Source organism: Podarcis liolepis, assembly GCF_965112155.1.
Source record: "Podarcis liolepis genome assembly, chromosome: 11".
In the NCBI taxonomy this organism is placed as follows: Eukaryota; Metazoa; Chordata; class Lepidosauria; order Squamata; family Lacertidae; genus Podarcis; species Podarcis liolepis.
The window spans coordinates 933,846-956,028 of record NC_139565.1 but is presented as its reverse complement, the minus strand read 5'-3'; the positions used below and the strand labels follow the sequence as shown (position 1 = coordinate 956,028).

At 44.6% G+C, this 22,183-nt stretch overlaps 1 protein-coding gene across 2 annotated transcripts in view; it reads left to right on the top strand.

Moving 5' to 3' along the window:
- The window catches only part of PTAR1 (protein prenyltransferase alpha subunit repeat containing 1), a 54,658-nt gene that overhangs the window by 15,480 nt on the left and 16,995 nt on the right, over window positions 1-22,183 (top strand). For both annotated transcript variants that reach the window (XM_083464949.1, XM_083464950.1), the window contains exons 3-6: window positions 5,415-5,481; window positions 16,404-16,508; window positions 17,949-18,162; window positions 20,921-21,234. In XM_083464949.1, coding sequence (XP_083321075.1) covers window positions 5,415-5,481; window positions 16,404-16,508; window positions 17,949-18,162; window positions 20,921-21,234 — 700 coding nt within the window. The remainder of the gene's footprint in view (window positions 1-5,414; window positions 5,482-16,403; window positions 16,509-17,948; window positions 18,163-20,920; window positions 21,235-22,183) is intronic.

Sequence of the window (22,183 nt, the reverse complement as noted above, 5' to 3'; positions counted from 1 at the left end):
AGCTGCTCTGGCGAGCCAGCACCAGCGCAGCACACGGAAACGCCGTTTACCTTCCCGCTAGAAAGCGGTCCCTATTTATCTACTTGCACTTAAGGGTGCTTTCGAACTGCTAGGTGGGCAGGAGCTGGGACCAAAAGACGGGAGCTCACCCCGCCACAGGGATTCGAACCGCGACCATGCGATCGGCAAGTCCTAGGCGCTGAGGTTTTACCCACAGCACCACCCGCGTCCCCTCATAAGGGAAGCGGTGGCCAATTGTGTGAAAATGTTATATAGTTAGGAAATTATTCCTTACCCACTGGGTTGGTAGGAAAAAAAGATTGTTCACAGTTGTTTAGGATGGGTAGTGCCTGAGCCCTTAGGCTTGACTGTTACATATTTAGGGTAGTTATATTGAAGCTGGCAAAACCCTCAAAATCTTGCTTAACCACCCAGTGAAGAAAAGTACATCAGCTCATGCATTTTTGTTCTGCTTAAACTACCATTTCCCATAATCCCTGAATCTGTAAACCTATCTGAGTTCTTTAACAACTCTCGCATCGTCACCCAGCAATTACAACAACATTACATTTAGGTAGGTAGTTGTGTTGGTCTGACGCAGTCAAAATAAAATAAAAAAAATTGTCCAGTAGCACCTTATAGACCAACTATGTTTGTTCTGGTATAAGCTTTCGTGTGCATGCACACTTCTTCAGATACCTATTACATTGAGCTGCGTGAAATGGAAATCCATCAGTATCTGAAGAAGTGTGCATGCACACGAAAGCTTATACTAGAACAAACTTAGTTGGTCTATAAGGTGCTACTTAAGGGACACGGGTGGTGCTGTGGGTTAAACCACAGAGCCTAGGACTTGCCGATCAGAAGGTTGGCGGTTCAAATCCCCGCGACAGGGTGAGCTCCCGTTGCTCAGTCCCTGCTCCTGCCAACCTAGCAGTTCAAATGCATGTCAAAGTGCAAGTAGATAAATAGGTACCGCTCCGGCGGGAAGGTAAACGGCGTTTCTGTGCGCTGCTCTGGTTCGCCAGAAGCGGCTTAGTCATGCTGGCAACTTGACCCGGAAGCTGCACGCCGGCTCCCTCAGCCAATAAAGCGAGATGAGTGCCGCAACCCCAGAGTCGGTCACAACTGGACCTAATGGTCAGGGGTCCCTTTACCTTTACTAAGGTGCTACTGGACAATTTTTTATCATTATATTTATTTATCAATTTGCACTTTGAAGATGAGAGGAGGTGACTACAATTCTTAAGTGTATTGCTGGGAAATTGATTATTTAGGATATTTCATACACTGGAGCTCAGTCAATGGATAAACTGAATGATTTGCTTTCTCTTTCACAAGTTCTGGATTATTCAATAAAATCATCTACTGTCATCTCAGTTTCTGATCCATATGGCTGCCCCCACATCTCTTTGTTTTGCCTTGGTGTGAATTTACCTTATTTCTTATGCCAATGTGGGTTGTAACAGAGCTGCAGTTATAACTCAAATCACTCTTTCCCCCTGTTATTAACTCAAAAGGGCAGCATCACTATGTTAGCTAGAGTTCCTTTACTATAAAATAAAAGATTTTTTCTTTCTTGCCCGTTCTGTGTTAAAGTATTTTTACTCTCTGCCAATGATAAGATAGATTCAGGTAGGTAGCCGTGTTGGTCTGACGCATTCGAAACAAATAAATAAAATTTAAAAATTGTCCAGTAGCACCTTAAAGACCAACTTAGTTTGTTCTGGGTATAAGCTTTCGTCTGCATGCACACTTCTTCAGATACACTGAAACAGAAGTCACCAGACCCTTATATATATTGGGAGGTTGGGGTGGGGGTTTTCTCAGAAGGGTAGTAGGAGATGGGTGATTGACTCAATGGGTATGGTAAACCTGTTGAGGACTGTTAACAACTGCCATGATAACATAGTCTTACTTTATTATTCTGCACAGTTAACCCACTTTTTCAGTTTTCCCTACAAAGCACATTCCCTGTCTTTCCTCTGCTTCCCATAGTGTACTCCACAGGAGCCAACTCCTAGGGGCCAAGATCCCTCCCCCCCAAAATATTTGAGGAGGCTCCCCCAAAGTTGATGGGCATTGCCACTCAAATGGTGTGCGTGTGCCATGGCTTACCTGCTCCCTCCCCGTATTTTATTCAAGTTGGCACCCTGGTGTACTCTGCCCTCTTGTTTCCTTTCCCAAAGCTCTTTCTGTAGCCTCATTTCTTCTCCCTCTTTTCTTCCAAACCTTGCTCTGCTCTGCTCTCCCCTCCTCTTTTCAATCTTCTAGTTTTGCTCCATTTCCGTACCACCGTTCTTCATCCTCACCAAGACTTCATCTTCACTGGACATTTAAAGCAGCATCTTGCCACTTCAAAGAGTCCTGGCGACTGCCGTTTGTTCAGGATACTGAGAGTTGTCAGGAGGCTCTGTCCCCCCCCCCCCAGAGCTCCAGTTCCCAGAGTTCCCGGTGAAAAAGGATTGACTGTTAAACCACTGTGGGAATTGTAACTCTGTGAGGGAAAGAGGCGTCTCCTCATTACTCCTTTAACAAACCACAGTTCCCAGGACTCTTTGGGGAAGCCATGATAGTGCTTTAAAGGTATTCTGCAGATGGTGCCAGAGGTTCAAAGCAGCAGCAGCACTAAAGGCTTTCTTCCTCCAGTTCTTCTCTTCTTTCAGGATTCATACAATGTGGAGCTGGTTGCCCTGAATTGGGAAACTAGCACCCAATCTCCCCAGGCACCTCCACTTCCAAGGACAGGAGGAGAAATCTAAACTTAGTGCCGTGTGGGCATTTTCCCACTCCCATTTGGGATTGGCTTTTGAGAGGCTATAGGCTCTCTTTTCATTTTAAATCAACATCATGGGGAAAACTGCAGTATTGCTTTTTGTGACATCCCTTTGGTAATGAGGGAAGCTCCAGGCTTTGTGGGGAAAGTGCTGCCATCCCCATGCTGGTGCTTAGATGCTGCTTGGACTACAACTTCTGTAAGCTCTGACCATTGGTCAAATTGACCTGGACTGATTGGAGTTGTAGTTCAAAACACCTGGAAAGTACCAAGTTAGGAAGGAAGAAACATGCCAGTATCACCCTTCCGAGTGTTAGGAATAAGAGTGCAGGAAAAAGTTGTGCCAGCATAATGTTAGATGAGGACTTTAGGTGTTCCTACAAACAGGTGGAAAAGATTGCCAAACAAGGAGTGTTTGAAATTTCCATGGGGACAACAAACAACCATGATGGAGGCCAGAATCAGCCCGCAGGTTTTGTGTTGTGCAGTAGAGTAACAAAAAATAGTAATTGTCAACTGCAGTTCACTCTTCTGTAATTGCTACCATCTGCTGGTACATTTTTAGCAATCAACTAGCCCTCAAACCAAAATTGTTCAGTCTGGGAATGCTATTTGTTTTTCAGTGCAATTGCTTAAATGAATCAGTTTGCTTGAATTTTCTAAATAAGCACATGCCCCCTCCCCCCCAAAATTGAGAATTTGCGGTTGAGGCATTGGGGAAGATGTGAGAGTGTTGGTGGGCTCATATGTAGCTAGCGAAGCTAAACAGGGAGTACCGTATTCTTTCGCTCTATAGGACGTGCCAGACGATAGGACGCATCTAGTTTGGGGGGGGGGGGGAGAAACAAGGGGGAAAAAATTCTGAATCCCAGAAGCCAGAACAGTAAGAGGGATCTGGCTTCTGGGATAACCTCTTGCTGTTCTGGCTTCTGGGATAGCCACTGGGATAGCTGGTCTAGCTTTGCGCGAAGCCTCCGCAGGGCACGGGGAGCCTTCATCCCCATGCCTTGCGGAGGCTTCTGGGACAGCCCACGAAGCCTCTGGAGGGCAGCAGGATGAAGGCACCCCGCTGCCCTGCGGAGGCTTTGCGCAGCTAACCCCGTAGCCTTTGGAGTGCAGCGCGAGGTCCCACTGCGCTCCAAAGGCTTCAGGCGGCTATCCCTGAAGCCTGGAAAGCGAGAGGGGTCGGTGCGCATCCAGGCCTAAGCGAAAGCAACGCGTAGCCTCCGGAGCATGGAGGGAGCGCTCCCTTTGCCCTTTGGAGGCTTCGTGTTGCTTTCGCTGAAGCCAAGGAGCCTGCATTCGCTCCATAGGATGCACAAACATTTCCCCTTAATTTTTGGAGGAGAAAAAGTGTGTCCTATAATTATTATTATTATATTTATTTATTTATTTATTTATTTATTTATTTATTTATTTATTTATTTATACATACCTACCCCGCCCATCTGGCTGGGCTTCCCCAGCCACTCTGGGTGGCTTCCAAAAGAATATTAAAATACTATAATACTATAATACTGCGATAAATACGGTAGTTTTATCTATGTGTTATGTTTGTATCCTGTCTTCCCTTTGCTCAGGAGCTCAGAATGCTGTTTTAAGATTAGGGTAAACTGAACAATTTAGCACAGAAACTTTGTAGTTCATAGCAAAGTCAGGTATCAAAAGTTATTTTGGAAAGAAGTAGGGAGTATGACATCTTGTTTGCTAGCTGTAGCATGTGTTCTGAAGTTGCAAAATTTTGGCGCTGAAATGGAGAGAAGGATGCCAAGGTGCATGGTGTCCACATGGACTTCTCCCCAGGGTTAATTCAAAATTAAAGTTCCCCAGTTATTTATCCAATCCCCTTTTTCTTTGTTGCAGAGATACTCTCTGGGTTTGGATGAGGGGATGAGGTCTGCGTGTGTTGTGTGTTATATTGCTAGCATGTTAAATCAGGACAGTCTTGATCACCCTGGTGCCCTCCAGTTGTTTGGGGCTGCAACTTCCACCAGCCCAAATCAGTCTGGTTAATGGTCAGAGATTATGGGAGTTCTAGCCCAAAATGTCTGGAGGGCGCTTAGGTTGGGGAAGGCTGATTTAGAAAAACATGATAGCAGCCCTGCTTAGAGACAATAGTAGTTAAGTCGTATGTACATTGTTTAAAATAGTAGTTGTAGTAATGTTGTTGTTTAGTTGTTTAGTTGTGTCCGACTCTTCGTGACCCCGTGGACCAGAGCACGCCAGGCGCTCCTGTCTTCCACTGCCTCCCGCAGTTTGGTCAAACTCATGTTAGTAGCTTCGAGAACACTGTCCCAGCATCTCGTCCTCTGTCGTCCCCTTCTCCTTGTGCCCTCCATCTTTCCCAACATCAGGGGCTTTTCCAGGGAGTCTTCTCTTCTCAGGAGGTGGCCAAAGTCTTGGAGCCTCAGCTTCAGAATCTGTCCTTCCAGTGAGCACTCAGGGCTGATTTCCTTAAGAATGGAGAAGTTTGATCTTCTTGCAGTCCATGGGACTCTCAAGAGTCTCCTCCAGCACCATAATAGTGGTTGTAGTAATAATAAATAAATAAATGTCACATGAGGAACTGAAGTGGGCATGAAGACATAATTAATACTAACTTCTGCAGGTTTTGATGGGTTTCTTCTTTCCTTTCTAGAGCTGATAGATATCACCTGTACGTTGCTGCTATTGAACCCAGATTTCACTACTGCATGGAATGTCAGGTAGGTTAAGCAGCTGAGGATGGAAGTACTTCCGGTAGCTGCCTTGAGTCTGTGTGAGGCATGCGCATGGTTTTAAGCATACCAGCTCGTGTGCTTTTCAGCTCATGTGCTTCAAGAAAGCTTTTAATCCTGCTTCTCCTTTTTCTTTTCTTTCCTGACACCCAAGGAAGAGCTTGTATTTTGAACAAAGAGCTATTGCTGTTGGTTGCATTCATCTCTTGGTTTCTGACTCATTTTGGAAATGTTGGGGGTTTTTAAGCAATTCCCAGCTACACAGCAAATGAATGTGAAAAGCACAGGCCCAGTTGCTTGTTCCACTTTAGTCCACGCTGCAGGCTTCGTTTTAATGTATCCTTAGTTGCACTTGCTTTTTGATAATGAAGTGCAGGTTCAGACAATCACATTGTGGCTTATTCAGTTGAGAAGTGCACAACTCATTGGAAGGGGGAGGCCCATGTATTCCACTGTGAATTATTATTATTATAAAGAAAACAGAAATACATTCACCTTTTGGGACAAGAGAAAGCCACAAGAAATACCTCAAGGCAAGTGGGGAAGACTTCCCTTTCACTGCTTCCTCTCCCACTCTAAATAAAAATGCATGAAGCCTGTGTAAAACAGCTCATGAAGCAAGTGGGGAAGGCATTCCAGTTGCCTGTTCTCTCCTTCTCTCAAAATGCCCTGCAGAGCTAGAAAAATGGGGAGGTGGGTGCCCCACTGCTTGTCTCTACTGCCCCCCATTCTAAGTCAATAAAAGGTGGAACATAGCCCCTGCAACACCTCTCCCCCTTTCCAAATAAAAATGCCTTTCAGTGCTAGAAAAAGCAGGAAGGCAAACCACAAGGATATAGGCAAACCATCCTTGCTGCTTACCTGTCTCCCAGAGTAGGGCAGAAGTTGAATGCTTAACCAACTGGAGTGGAAGGGAAGGATGAGTCCTTCCAACTCTAGGAACTGCTCTGCAGTGCTGGGCAATATGACGCTCCCTAGAGGGTACCAGTACATTTGGCTCCATGACTGTTTTCTTAGGAGCACGAGAGATACAGTGGTACCCCGCAAGACGAACGCCTCGCAAGACGGAAAACCCGCTAGACGAAAGGGTTTTCCGTTTTGGAGGCGCTTCGCAAAACGAATTTCCCTATGGGCTTGCTTCGCAAGACGAAAGCCCATAGGGAAATCTCTGGGACAGCCGGACTTCAAGGGAATCCCTTGGCCCCCCGCCGGACTTCCCGAAGCTCTTTTGAAGTCCGGCGGGGGTCCAAGGGATTCCCTCCCAGCCGCCCGCCTTTAGAAGCGCTCGGGGAAAGCAGCGCGCTTCGTGGGGCGCCTCCAGTTTAGGGGCGCCGCACATCCACCATTTCCATGGCAGCAGCAGCAAGCACCCGTCCGTGCCTATCGCGATCTACAGGTCCCCGGCTTCCTTACGAGGCGGACACGGTGGGTTCCCGGGTGGCTGGGCGGCGGAGGGGGGACGGACGAGGGGGTTGAGAGCCTCGACGGGGAGCACCTCGGCTGTGGCCACCTGGAAAGAGGGTGGCGCGCACACGTGGCGGCGGGGTGCGAGTGGACTCTGGATAAGAAGCACCCATGGAGCGGGGCTTAGTTGCTGGGGGTTCTCTCTGCCCCCCTCCCCATCTAGAATCGATGGGTTAGGAAAGGGCGGAGGAGAGGAATGAATTCCCTTGCCTGCACGGAGAATTGGGGAAGCCAGCGATCACCTGCCTTGGCGAAGCCAGAGCCTATGTACAGGCGCTTGCTTGGCAAAAAAGGCGCAGTAATCCTGTTGCCGTTTGTGGTGTTGCGGGGGGTTGCGATCTAGTGGATTTGTTGGCTTTGAGCACCGGGGATCTTTCGGAGGTTTTGTGCGCCTGCTGTCTCGCTGATGGTTGGGAGAATCATGGGGCACAGAGAGAGAAGTGCAAGGGACCGAGGTGGGCATGAAGGAGGAGCGAGCCAGCCGCCCTCGATGGCCGGAGGGAGAGGAGACCGGCTCTGGGCGATCGCTAGGACTGTTGGAGTAGGAACCCATCAATGCACCTGAGGGGAAGGGGAAGACACACCCCCTCGGCAGAGGCGGAGAAAGGGAAGATGAGGGCGCTACAGCCTCTTTCACGCGGGGAGAGGGTGGCTTTAACCCAGTTCCCTTCCTCCTCCCCCAAGTCTCTGCTGAAAGGGGTGGTGGTAGCGCTGCTCGCTATGTCCCTTCAGCTTGCTTGCAAAGGTGGCCAGAGATAGAAGATGAATTCTTTAAGGGGGGGCAGCCTTCACTCTTTTTCTGAGGCTCCCCAATGCCAGCCTGGTTTCTCCAGCCCTCTGGATGGGTCCATATTGGGAGGGGCAGGTGAGGAAAGAAGGCTCCTCCCCCTTGTTTGGGGGACAAAGCTTCTCTGCCTGACGGTCTGTACAGTTTAGTCCTCCGGGGAGGAGGGAAAAGGGGGAGAGGGTGTGTGCATTAGGCGTCTGTTGCGGATAACTTGCTTGGGTTCAGGCTCGGGAGCGCTTTGGGGGCTGTGGTGTCCTCTGTGTCGCTGTCATGAGATGCACCCCGTTGACCGCCCGAGAGAACCATCTTGCTTCTTGGAGAGGCTCCTCGAGCCCTGAAACGGCCGCTGCCTGCTCGCTCCGTGCCTGCTGTTCTGACCAGCAGTGTTGTCAAACAAGAGAAACAAATTCCCTTCTTACCAAGCAACGGCAGGAGGAGGCTCCCTGTTCCCTCTCTCACCGCCTCGTTTTCCTTTTCCCATGAGCAATAGCACTTTGGTCACACAAGGGTACATTGGGGCATGTGTGCTTCCCTCTTCTCCTTAATATTGGGAGATCACCCTCTCTGCCAGTGGTGGTGGTGGTGGAGCATTCCACTCTGCCTCACTCCCCGCGTGCCTTCCCTTTGTCGTCCCTTCCTCCAGATCTCCATCTCCCAGGAGTCTTCTTCAGAAAGGTTTATGTAAAAGGACAGTGGATTCTGGTGTTGGTGAAAACAAAGAGAAGGGGCCAGGCATTTGTGGCGTTCCAGGGGCTTGCATTATTAACCCACCTTTCCTGCAGTGCTTTAAAAAAAGTAGGCGAGGCTCATGTGTGGCATCTGTAGTTGCAAGATGCCCACCTGGCTTGGCACATCTGTGTGTGTGTGTCTGTGAGAGGCAGGAATTGAGCTGCTGCGGCTTGCTTTGTGAAAACTGATCAGAAGCTCCTTTTGCGTGGTGGGGTGAGATCACAGGACAGCAGGGACCGTTTGGCCGCAATGGAAACTTCATTTGCCCACGGAGTGGTCAACTAGAGCCCAGCATCTTCGCTGTTGCTTTCTACGCATCTGGCGCACCCTGGAGAGGGCGAGGCAGAGAGGAGGAGGTCCCGTGCCCCCCACTCCACTCACCCCACACATATGTTTGTACATCTTTCTCTGCGCGTGAAGGCAGACCACGAATAAATCTGCTGGCATGCTTTTCCTTTAAACACCGCCGAGATGCGCTTATTTTTATCTCTCCCCAGCCAGCCCCCGTGGATCCAGCTCCCCGCCCCACGCCCAAGTTCAAACACGCTGGGGAGAAGGAGAGGGGTGCGGTGAGTCTGTGGGTCTGCTGGCGCTTGTAGCCGAAGCCCCTCCGCTGTGGAGAAGGCTTCTGATAATTACACTCCTTCCAATTATCTCGGGCTAAAATCGATGGACTAAAACTCAGGTTGTCTAATTAGATAAAGGGCCCCGGCTGGGAAGCAAGCCCCCTAATTGTGGAAAGGCAACTGTAATGGACTCAATGTGTGTTTGTGGCAGGCGGGGGTCGGGTCCTGATGCTGGGCAAAGGGACTCTGCTGCTACAGCTGTGGTTTTATCTGAGCCTTTGAATTCCGAGAGACACACGCACGCATTAACCTTTTCTTTGCTACCATCTCTGCCTCTAGATCTACATTCCCACGCCTGCTTGTGTACCGACTTGCTGATGTGGTAGTAATAGAAGCAGCTGGCGGAGTGGAAATTCCACGGAATGTGCCCCTCTGCTTTTAGGATTTTGAGCACAGTCTCCCTTTTTATTAAGAAGCTTTTGGTTGGGCCGTGCAGCTTCGTCGCTCTTCATCTTCATATCTTTGCCATGCTTCATTTCCACTATCATGTGGCGTGTCATTCACAAGCTTCGCAAGGCAGCAGAGCGATCTTCCGGTGGCGAGCCATTGCGTCTTTGTGTAAAAGTGACCCAGTTGGGGTTGAGTGACAGTCCTGGCTGGCTTTTGATGTCTGTTGTTTCGTTTTTTGTTTTGTTGTTTTTTTAAAAAAGCTTGCAATACTACGCCCATTTAACAGGGAAGTAAGTGCCATGGATCTGGGACAGCCGGACTTCAAGGGAATCCCTTGGCCCCCCACCGGACTTCCCGAAGCTCTTTTGAAGTCCGGCGGGGGTCCAAGGGATTCCCTCCCAGCCGCCCGCCTTTAGAAGCGCTCGGGGAAAGCAGTCTCCCCCGGCCTGCCTTCAGAAGAGGTCCGGGGACAGACTGTCCCCGGACCTGGTCTGAAGGCAGTCTCCATAGGAACGCATTAATTGATTTTCAATGCATTCCTATGGGAAACCATGCTTCGCAAGACAAAAAACTCGCAAGACGAAGAGACTTGCGGAACGAATTAATTTCGTCTTGCGAGGCACCACTGTATTCAGCCTTGAGCTAAAGCAGTCGTTCCATCAGGGCAAGCATTCTGCTTGCCAGGCAGAATGATCCCCACTCTCCTCCCCATACATGCTGGTCTGGGTGTTCTCATGACCCCTGTGAGCCAATTTCAGGACATCTGTGGATTAGTTGAATCCTGCCATTATTATTTAGGGAAGTTTTTGATGTGTGACATTTTAATGTATTTTTAATCTTTGTTGGAAGCAGCCCAGAGTGGCTGGGGTACAAATAAATTATTATTAATAATAATAATAATAATAATAATAATAATAATAATAATAATAATATATTATTAATTGTTATTAATATTATAATATATTATAATATATTATAATATTAATATTTTTAAAAACCAAAAGCTGAAGAACCTGGGGCTCCTGAAGGCAGCCCCTGTACTAGTGTAATATGTTTGTAACACCCAGTCCTGGTTAGCAGCCTTGCAGCCATATTCTGTATCAGCTGAAGTTTCCGGATCATTTTCAAAGGCAGCTCCACATATGGTGCATTACAGTAATTCAAATGGGAGCTTGCCAGGGCATGGGACAAGGCTATTCCTGTCCAGGTAGCATTTTAGTTGGTTCTCCAGCCTCAAAAAAGGTACTCCCATCCTCAGCAGCTATTTGTGACCAGTGAGCATCCAGACTGCAACTTTAGAGGCAGCATGGCCTCTTCCATACCAGGTTGAACTTCATTTACCTGGACTATAAATTTAAAGCAGTAGTATTATAAATACTCCCAAATGAGAATCATGGAATCGTAGAATTGTAGAGTTGGAAGGGGCCACGAGGGTGCAACCCCCTGCAAGGCAGGGATCTTTTGCCCAGTGTGTGGCTCAAACCCTGAGATTGTCTCCTTCTCAACTGACTGAACTATCCTAGGTTTTCCCTCAGGATGATCGTTTCTGTAGTACTTTTCTGAATGCAGCATTATTATTCTTGCAACAGCATTTTGCGTTGTTTAAAACCAAGATAGAGCATCTTGGGCAAGACTTCCAGGGAGCACTGTTGGTGGGTAAATTTGAACCTTACTTTTTGGTGAGCAGTGGAACTATATACGGTCCCAAAACACTAAGCACACAGGTTATTTGTTTTGTTCAACCCACTTTAATTCATCAAGAGATGAACACACACACAAAGTCAAGTATGAATATTTGCATTCCTTACCAAAATTCTTTGTTCTGGCTCTGACCAATCCCTGGAGAGTGCAGAACGTACCTTGCCTTCCAACTTGAAATCTGAGAAGGACCATGTGCAGGGATGTGAGTATGGTCTTGTATAGATCAATTCCAATATTCTTTTCTTCATTCAATGAAGGTCATTCACTTGTTCTTCCTTAATCAGATTTGCCTAATTTACATCAGCCTCAACTCATCCTCTGCCAACCAAGCCCTTGACTTCTAACACAATGAAGCAAATAATATATTTCAAGTTCAACCAAGATGAAGGCTACGTAGTTCCTAGAGGCAGCCATTCCAGGGGTGTATAGGGGAGGGAGTACAGGACCTCTCAATCAGCTCCATTGAAAGAGCAGCAACTTTGGGGGTGGGGAGTCATCAATCTTTGGAATTTATTAGACCCTTAATCCAAAGCTCTCAAGCAGGTATTATTATTATTAAAAAGATTTGTTGGTAATTACATTCTTTATTTCAGCCCAAAGACCCACAAAAACATTTTCAAAAGCAAAATAAAACAGAAATACAGGGGAAAGATTCCAAGGTGGTTGCTATGTTTTATCCAAAGCATGTAGGTTTCTGTTTCTTAAAAAGATTTGTAGTTGCTAGAGATAAAGCTAGGAAGACAAATCATAACATCTCTGTGGAAGCAGGGGGGTGGGACCCCAGAAGAGCTTCTTAGTCCAAAGTATTTCCCCCTTAACTATGAAGTCTTGTGAAAAATCTTTACTGTCTTTCTAAAATATCATGAACAGCAGAATGTAGTGTAACTTATTTACTCTAAACTTAGTTACATTAAAACTAGTGTTTTAATTCCTCACCTTTTTTTTAATGCCATTTTTGTCCAGCTCCCATTGCACAGCCATTTTAACGGGTAAGGAGAAAGAGTTATCACCTTTCTCCTTGTGGGGCCACTGGAGTGGTGGAGAAGCGAATGAGCTGTGATTGATTCAATTCATATATCATCTCAATCACAAATCTTGCTAAATGTCCTTGGACAAAGCAATAGCCCTAAACCTCTCACCACCCCTCAATCTGCAATACAAGGATTGTAATAGTACCTCACTGTACAAGGCTCTTGTAAGGTTTACTTGATCATGTGTGTGAAGGACTTTGAACAGTGAACATGAGTAAGGCAAGGTATTTTGTTATGCCTGTAAAAACCAGGTTCATAAGAAGTGTACTTGAAGGAGTAATATCAGTGACATTGCTTCTCTGCTTAGTTGAAGCAGAAAGAGTGGATGAGGCCCAATCTGACTTTTTCACATGAGGCATACAATTATTTAATAGCTTGGTCCTGCAATCCTGGATTTTTGTTTGGCTACTCTAGGCCCGTAGACTTCAAACTTCCTCAGACCTAAGATCCACCTTTTAACCCTAACATGCATTTGAGGCCCCATTTCTTAACTTTCTGCCAAACATTTGCATAGTGACCGTGCTGCTGTTGTGTCTCACTTTGGACCTGGTCATGGGCCCTGACCCACCAGTTGCAGGCCAATGCTTTCCACCAGTCATTGAGACCCCTAATGGAACCATGACCACCTTGGAGACCATTAACACATCCTAAAGCTTTATAATTGATTTTAGTACTTTTGGTTGCATGCTTTGCCAGATGGGATATTATGCACTGCATCGCATGCTGCAGCTCAGCTTGCACAAGAGAGCTTCCTGTTGCTCTCCTTTTCTCTCCAGCCCCACACATGCTTCCAAAATCAGCACCAGGAGGTTGGGGTTCCCTCTGGAGCAGATTTTGGGAGCACACATGGGGAGGAGAGGAAATGGAAGTCCCACTGGAAACAACCCTAGATCTGTTCTTATTCTGTGTGTAGGACGTTGCCTCAATCAATGGCTTTGGGGAGTATCTATTATCCTATCCTTCTTCCGTGCCCCCTCCAGTTCTATAAACCATGATTCTCCTAACCTGTCATTCTGCACCCATAGTTTATGCAGTGGAACCAAAAGGTTTCTTTACCTAGTGTAGTCATCTGCAGCCCTTGTCATGTTAATAAAGTGCCTTAGAGTTGAACTGATATGATTTCTTTGTACAAGCGTTGCAGTTTCATAGCTCAGTATCACTGGATGCTGCAACAGGCGTAATGAACTGAGTTTCTTCTGTGGAATAACATTTGCATGAAAGGCATTCTATGAAAGGATTCTTCAGTGGAGATTGGTCCTAGGAAGGATTTATACAAACAGCAATGCAGGCCATAAATAGGTTAAATTTGAGTCTTGATAATCTTGCTGGGTTTTGCTAGGAGGCTGGCAATCAAGTGTTCTTCAGTAATAAGCATAATAAGCATAAGTGCCTGCACGTGGAGTTTGGCATTTCACCACCACGGCTACTCTGTCTTTCTTTCATCTTCCCAAAGGTAACTTCCAGCTGTTAGATGCATCAGCTTCTCAGCGGATGATCTGGCTTGGTCCTGGCTAGCAGGAAGCCAAACTGTATACAGATATATGAAGCCAAGGAACAAATGCCCCTAATAATCCTAATTAGTTTTCCATCTTTGAAGTTCAAGCTCAGGATAGATTTGATTGCCTTGCTGCACTTCATTCTTCACATAAAAATTAAAGCTGAAATAGAGAGCAAAATAATCTGCAGCTTGTTGGGTAGGATAAATCCATTAACAGCCTGTAGTAGAAAACCAAAACTATTTTTATCATTTCCCCTTGTTGTTGTTATAAATTTATATGTTGCGCTTCACCCGAAGATCACAAAGTGGTTTACAGCATAAAAATACAAAATGAAAACACAAAATACATAACATAATAACAGAACCCCCCCACTAATGACTCCTCTCCCACAAACACATTTAAAAGGCCATAGATTCCAATTTAGCACAGGTTGGTAAAAGTCTTTTCCTTTTTATTAAATCTTATTTCTGAATGACATAGGCAGAAATCACATCACTGAACTATTGAATATGGTAAAAAAAAAAAAGAATGTTCCATTATTATTTAGCTGCTTAATTTTAGCTCTGTTTTAAAATCTGACCCTATTTTAAAGTATTTTATAAACAGAAATGTGTATTAAGAACAAAATATGTCAGAAGCAGATTTGAGTTAGCAGGAGATGTTTCTAAAGAGACATGTCATTCATTACAATTCTCTTAGCCAGAATCAGTTCTCTGTGAAGCTCTGACAGTGGGGCAGGCAAGTTGTTGCTCCATTTAGATGCATGCACGTAGAATGCGCAGACTGAGTGGCTGCAGCTTAGAATGTTTATTTCTGTGAGCACACGCTTCACAAAGGGCATTTGTGATATTGTTACACATATCTACATACTTCTTTCGCTCCTTTTTGTACATGGAAAGTTGTACCTTCTGAAGCAGCTCTAAATAGGATGGAGAATAGGATTGGTCTTTGGGAATTTAATGAAAAAATAATTAGCTTTCAAATATCTTGCATGCGTTGACTTGCACCATTACTTTCTGCTCTGTGTTTTTCTTTGTACTGAGTAGATTTGCATTAGTTATAACCAAAAAGAGTTTATTTTTCTGTTTGTTTGTTTTTGAGAAAGTAAAAACTTCCAATTCCCAAAGGAAGTACATAAGACTACTGGCATATACAAGGGCCATGCCCAGTGGAAAAACAAATAAAATTATTATTTGTTATTCTTGAACTAAAATAAATTTGGTTAACTCCCTATTTGGCCTAAGCAGAAGCAGCATATTATTTTGTACAATGGCAGACCCACATAAAACTCCTTTTAATTCTTGACATTGCTGAACCCCCCAGCACCATCTGGAAGCACCCATTTTACATCTGTGCAACTTTCATTTGGAATTTGCCAGGGTTCTATGTATATGTGACATGCATGAGACTGGAATCTGGTCCAGAATGTTTATTGCAATGTAGAAAGAATTTAACCAGGCAGATGAAGTGATGATCTGGTTGCGTGGGGAGAGAGGCTCAAGTGGGATAAAGAAGGAATTGACTTGCTAGTTACTACTTCACAGAGTTCAGGGCTTTTACTTTCCTCTGGTTCTATTCAGAGCGACTGATCCTGTGCCTCCGCTATCATGATCAGTTTTAATATATACATATATATACTGTATTTTTCGATCTATAGGACACACCTTTCCCCCTCCAAAAATGAAGGTGAGATGTGTGTGTGTCCTATGGAGCGAATGCAGGCTCCTTGGCTTCAGCGATAGCAACGCGAAGCCTCCGAAGCGCAGAGGGAGAGCTCCCCCCGCGCTTCGGAGGCTTCGTGTTGCTTTCGCTGAAGCCGCCTGAAGCCCCCGGAGCGCAGGGAACTCCCGCTGCGCTCTGGGGGCTTCAGGCAGCTATCTGCAAGCCTTCGGGGTGCAGCAGGAGTTCCCGCTGCGCTCCGAAGGCTTGCGGATAGCCGTCTGAAGCCTGGAGAGCGAGAGGGGTCGGTGCACACCGATCCCTCTTGCTCTCCAGGCTTCGCTTCGTTGGAGAGGCGCTGCACAGTTTCCCCTCTCTGCGCAGCGCCCCTTCAGTGAAGCGGGAGGAGAAATGGAAGGGGCTCCGTTTCTCCTGCCACTTCGCTGAAGGGGCGCTGAGCAGAGAGGGGGAGATCCCCCCCCCCGTTCTCCCCCTCCTATGGTCCGGTGCGTCCTATAGAGCGAAAAATACGGTATATATATTATATAGGTATATGTATAGATTAATAAGTTTAAATGCTTTTATCAGTTTTTATTGATGGGTTGGATCCAGAGTTGGCATCCTGCAAATGCAAGGGCTCCCTTTGTACACATTCAGCTACTGATCATGTGCAGGAAGCCTGTTAGCAGAACTGGAGAAGAAGTTGTTTTTGTCCATTTCCTGCCTCGCTCCCAGTGATCCCTTAACCTGCCCTCGAAAATCTGCTCTGGAGGTTGATGGACAATTTGGTCCAGAACCGGGGGGGTGGGGTGGGGGAGGGAGGGAGAGAGGGGGGGTGTTTCTGAGGTTCTGGGAGGAGGAAATGGTAACCTGCCCTCCCTGGCATCCAGAACAGAAGGCTCTTCAGGGGACACTACTGTTGGCAACAGCAAACTCTGGATCCAGCCTTATGTGCAATTTATTACTGGCTACTTTCAGTAAATGTGTCTGTACTAATTAATTCATTTTTTGGAAAAAATTGCAGGAAAGAATTAATAGTATCTGGCACTTTAAATCCAGTTAAAGATTTACATCTTGGGAAACTGGCACTAACTAAGTTTCCAAAGAGTCCAGAAACGTGGATTCACAGGTTTGTCTCTTTCTGTGGTTATTTCTCTTTCCCTACCCCCACCTGAAAAGAATATGCAAACGTATAGCAGTGGCTCCTCCATGACGTTTCAGCGAGAGGAAACTACTAGTCAGTCTATTTTAAAGTCCCTATGTTTGATGTAGAAAATGCTGTCCATTTTTATATAAGGTTTTTCTGTTGAAAATGTCTGCTGCCTGTTTCTCTAAAGTGGCCACAACTACCCAGAAACGAAATCTTGAGGCCATAATGGAGATCTCGCTGAAAACACAAGCTGCGGGTGCTGAAGAAACGAAAAGGGCAAATGAGTTATTTACAGTTATTAGAAAAGTAGTTGGAACCAGGACAGAAAGCTTCAGAATGCTATTTTATGAATCTTTGATTACGCTGGTCACTTTCCCCATCTCAAAACAGGAACTCCTAGAAATCAAAAGGGTACAGAAAAGGACATCTATGAAGGACAGACTAAGGAGAGTGATACTTTTTGGTTTAGAAATACAGTGACTAAGAAGGGCAAGAAGAGTTCGTATAATAATTAGCCATTTGGAGAGAGTATCTGATATTTTTAGAATGAGAATCACCCCATCACAACAGACAAAAGGAAGTAATAAATCAAATGACTTTTTAAAAGGATTTACTGACCTGGTTTGCAGGTGATGGTAAACCAAAGTTAAATGAATGGTTTATCATGACTGCTGCCATGGCTGGGAGGAAGCAATTCATGATCCCTGGCATAGCAGTTTGTCTGTTTTGCTCCCAACAAACCATAATCAGTAAGCTAAGGACAGACATTGGCTGCACATTGTGGTTTGTTGGGAGCAATCCTTGATTTGTGCTTTCTCCCAACACAAGAAGGAAGGAGTAAGTGGTGAACTATTAACTGTGGCTTACAAAGGTGGAGAATGTTTTTCAGGCCAAGGGCCACATCCCAATGACCAGTGGTAGGGACACAGCTGTATGTGGGCAGAGCTGTAGGCTTGCACACCAAAGTCAGAGGTTTTTAGACTTGCATGCACAACTCCCCATCCTCCATCCATGCAAACAGCAGGTGTCATCCCAGCTCAGCAACAATTTCCATCCCAGCAAAACCACCCAGAAGAAACAGGCTGTGGCCTAGAGAAGGAGAGCCCTGAGGACCAGATATCTTGGCTTGGAGGGCTGTGTTTAGCTCCCAGGCCTGAGGTTCCCCCTCCTGGTTTACCATGCCAAATGTCAAACAGCAGGAGCTACAGGCTGAAGTAGCTGATAAAAGCATTTCAGGACCATAAAATGTATTTCCCAGTATTACTTGATTATTAGTGCAGAGGTTGGTGTATTTCTTTTCTCCACGCCAACTTTCATTTTTTCCTGCCTTAAGACCTAGTAACAAACAGAACAAAATAAAATGTTTTCACTCACTTAAATTGGCTTTTGCCCTCTTAACTCTCTATGCCACTTGAGCAGACGCTGGGTGCTGCAACAACTAATTCAGGAAAACTCCTTGCCCACTCTCGTGAATAAAGGGAATTTGGAAACAGCTCCCACGGAAAGGATTCAGCGGCTAGTGAAAGAAGAAATGGATGTTTGCTGTGAAGCTGCTGGGAGATATCCAAGTAATTATAACGCCTGGTCCCATCGCGCCTGGGTCTTGCAGCACCTGGCCAAGCTCAGTGGAAAGGTATGTCACAGCAGGGAGAAGTACCTTGTAAGAGCTATTGGTAAGAATTGGAACGACTTTCTTATAAATACTTTGAAATATTTGGAATGAAATTTCATCATGAATGGCCTATGAAATTTTGGGGAAGAGAAGAAGGGATAAAAACTGCATTAGGCTGATTCAGACCATCCAGCTAGCATCTACGGTGTGGAGCCTGTCCCTCCGAAAGGTGAGACAGGACAGAATAAAAGAAGAAATATTGTACAACAATATTTGAATACTATGATTTTTCTTTTCTTTTTTGATGCCTATATTCTCTAAAGACAGTATGCATTGTTAAAATGCAGATTGGGTATTGGCATAGGTTCAAAAAGCTCAAACAATTTAGAAGCCCCATAGTGGTATTTATAAGTGCCTTTCACATATCTCAGGATATCCTTCAGCTCAGATTATGCTGGTTTAATGAATTAGCACAACATCAAACAACTGGAACGTTACTAACTGGCTTTAAAAATGCCTTATCAACTGGAACAGAAATGCCTGTTTGAAAAGCAGCTGTTTCCACCCCTTCAGGGGGTCTCTAAAACGGGCTGCACCAGCGGGTTGGAAGCAGTTGATATCTGCCCCTTTTAAAATGTAACGTGCAATATTCTTAAGACTTTCACATTGCCATTTCTCATTTGCAAAGCAGGCTTGGTGCCTTTTCATTATGCAGGCCATCGACCTTCCACAAAGCTAAGCTTGAGTCTGCACTCTTTTCATCTCCAACATCATCTGCTTCTCTGCCTGAGCATTTTCAAGGGAAGAGTGCTGAGCTCAGCTCCTTGCAAGAAAATCATTTTGCAGCACCCCATCCCCCAGTCTCCTCCTTGTTACCTGAGAACCTTCCAGAAATGATAAGGGCATTTAATAATAACCTGAAAACTATGCCACAGGCCCCAAGAGAAAGTCTGGCAGCCTCTACTACTTAATTTCCAAATGAAAAAGAATTTAGGGTTTGAAGAAGTTAGATGGGGAAAGAAGCAAATAATTTTTCTTCCATCATTTAGCAAGTGCTGCTTCAGTTTGCTTCTAAGGAGAAAAGCTAAGGCAGCCATTCTGTGGTATAATACAGGGCATCAAGGAATACAGCAGTTTAAAAATCTGTTCCCTTTGCTATGCTTAAAGAGGTGCATATGTAGGGTTCTGACTTCAGAAGACTTACACTATGCACAGTTATAAAAATCCAGATTATAAAAATAGTCAGAGTGTTTGGCAGCTGCTGTATCCAACTTCACATGCGCTGAAAATGACTGCTGGCTCTTCTGCGCAGTTGTACCAGGTGTGCATAAGTCCTTGTGTCCTACAAGAAAGAAGAAACCCTTTCCCAGGTATCTACAAGGGTTGATTTTACCTTGCTACCCTCTCCGATGACTGATGGAGCTATTATCCCTTCCTGACCTAACTAGTAATGTAGGGAGGAAACATTTACAGCGCTTAATTTTTCTGCAAAAAAAATTCTGTTTCATAAGTTCATTAGTAACAGTGAATTGAATCCAATTGCAAATACAACAGACAAGTTGGGCAGTTTCAAAGCTGTAGTTAATGTTTTTCAGGTGATTATCTCTAGCAAGTCTGAGTCAGCAAATTATGCACAGTTCTTTAGGTTGCTAAAATTTATTAGTGTGTCAGCAGTTTTTAGTACCTTTTGTGCTTGTTTCTTCTTATACGAGGGAACTATATGCTGTTCCAGTAACAATCTTCACTCAATATATAGCATTTAAACCACATACAGGCTGCATCCAGCAACAGTTTCTTCTGTGTTCCCAACATTTTCCTAACTGTTAATTTCGGTATTATATTTGAGTGTCATAAAAGGCACTTCCAGGAATGTAGCAGAATATAACACAAAGTTATGACTCATTGGCATGCTTCCAGAAAATCAGTTTGTGAAGATACAAAATTTTGCCATTTAAAAACTTAAGCAGCAAATGAATGTCAAATTCAACTTATTATTAAATATAATATGATATAATATATAATATAATATAATATAATATAATATAATATAATATAATATAATATAATATAATATACAGTGATATAATACAATATAATAATTTATTATTACTACTACTATTATTATTATTATTATTTATATCCCGCCCATCTGGCTGGGTTTCCCTAGCCACTCTGTGTGTCTTTCAACAGAACATTAAAAACAGAATAAAACTTCAAACATTAAAAACATCCCTAAGCAGGGCTGCCTTCAGATGACTTCAGATGTCATATAGTAGTTTATTTCTTTGACATCTGGTGGGAGGGCATTCCACAGGGAGGGTGCCACTACCCAGAAGGCCCTCTGCCTGATTCCCTGTAACCTCACTTCTTACAGTGAAGGAACCACCAAAAGGCCCTTGGCGTCCACAGAGCTCCCTAAGCATGGAAATGAAAAGCTAAACCAAACAAAAAGTATACATTTTAAAATTTGGAGGTAAAATTCTTGATTTGAAGACTGGCAGGGGAAGCAATGGGCAGACTTGATTTGCCACAGTAGATATCAGATCTCTGTAGTTTTGTCCGTTTCAACACCACTTATGTTCCTAAATTTATAGCGGGGACTGAAGCCCATTTTCTCTGTTATTTTGGCACTTTTTGTTTAGCTATATGGAGGAGCTATGATTATTTTGGCTCAACAGCAGAAGACCTCAGGCAGTTGCTGTAAATGAAAATTGATTTTTTTGGGGTGGTGTCTTATCTTTATGGATGGATTAATTTACTATCCGCTTTTGACTTTCAGATTCTCCTAGATGAACTTTCTTCCACTAAGCACTGGGTCTCCATGCATGTTTCAGACCATAGTGGATTCCACTACCGCCAGTTTTTATTAAAATCTTTGATTGACGGAACTGAGACTGAGTGTACTGTAGAAATGCACAATTCACCAGCCAATCAGCAAGCACCCAGGCTTCTAAAAGATGAAGAAAATGATGAAGCAGAAGCTACCTGTGTGGAAGAACAACCAGATTTCCCACTTCTTCTAAATGAAGAAGTAGAGCTCTGCACTGATTTAATTAACACTTACCCAGGGCATGAAACCCTGTGGTGTCACAGGTAAGGAAATGTATACAAGGATCTGGGTTGAAGAGAATACTTACCACTCTGCTAGGATTCATTTATTCCAGCCATTCCACACTGTGGTGCTGGTGGTTTGTGTGTCATTAAAGCTACCTTTAAAAGTTGCCACACAGAGCTGCCATTGAACATTGGTTGTTTTGCAATAAATCAGCATTTTCTCTTTATTATTATATTTGTTTAGTAAAATATTGCTTAAATGTATGGCCTTTCTTCTTTTATTCCTTCATGTCAGCCATTTTTTTATAGCACCTATGTCAATTTATCAATATATAAGTACAGTACCCCATTTTTCACCAAAAAGACTAGCTAAACATCTCGAAGGTAGCCAGCAATGTACAACAGAAGCAATATGAATCATACAAGGACATCTTGTAGAGCAGAGCAAAAGAAAGTAAATTAGAACAACCAGAGCAGGAAAAATGCCCCAGGGCAACCCAAAGTTCTCCAGAAGAAGCCCACCTTGATCTCGTGCAAAGTGTGTGTCGTGACATCTTGGTGTGTCGGCTGCAGAGTGTAGGTGTGTCATGCAAATGCTCCCCACGTTCCTCCCGCAGCTGGAAAAGAGTTAGTTTAACCTTTGGTTTGCAAGTAAAACTGAATTACTGTGTCTTGAAATGATGCAATGTCTAAAAAGTATGTCACCCACATGAAAAGTTTGGAAAGCTCTGATCTAAAAGCTATTATATCTAAAAGCTATTAAGGAAGGCTCAAATATTTGATTCAGTTGGTTCATAAGGCCAGGAAATGTTCCAAGAAAGACTCAGAAGTTTTGACAGCACATTTATTACTGAGTCAATGGACAGTAAGAATCCCCAGAGACTCACAAAAGCTTCTACGGAACCTTTCTTCCATATCTCTAAAGAGCACTGTCCTGTTATATGTACCCTTTAAAAAAAATCCTTTTGCTGATATCTTCATTTGAGAC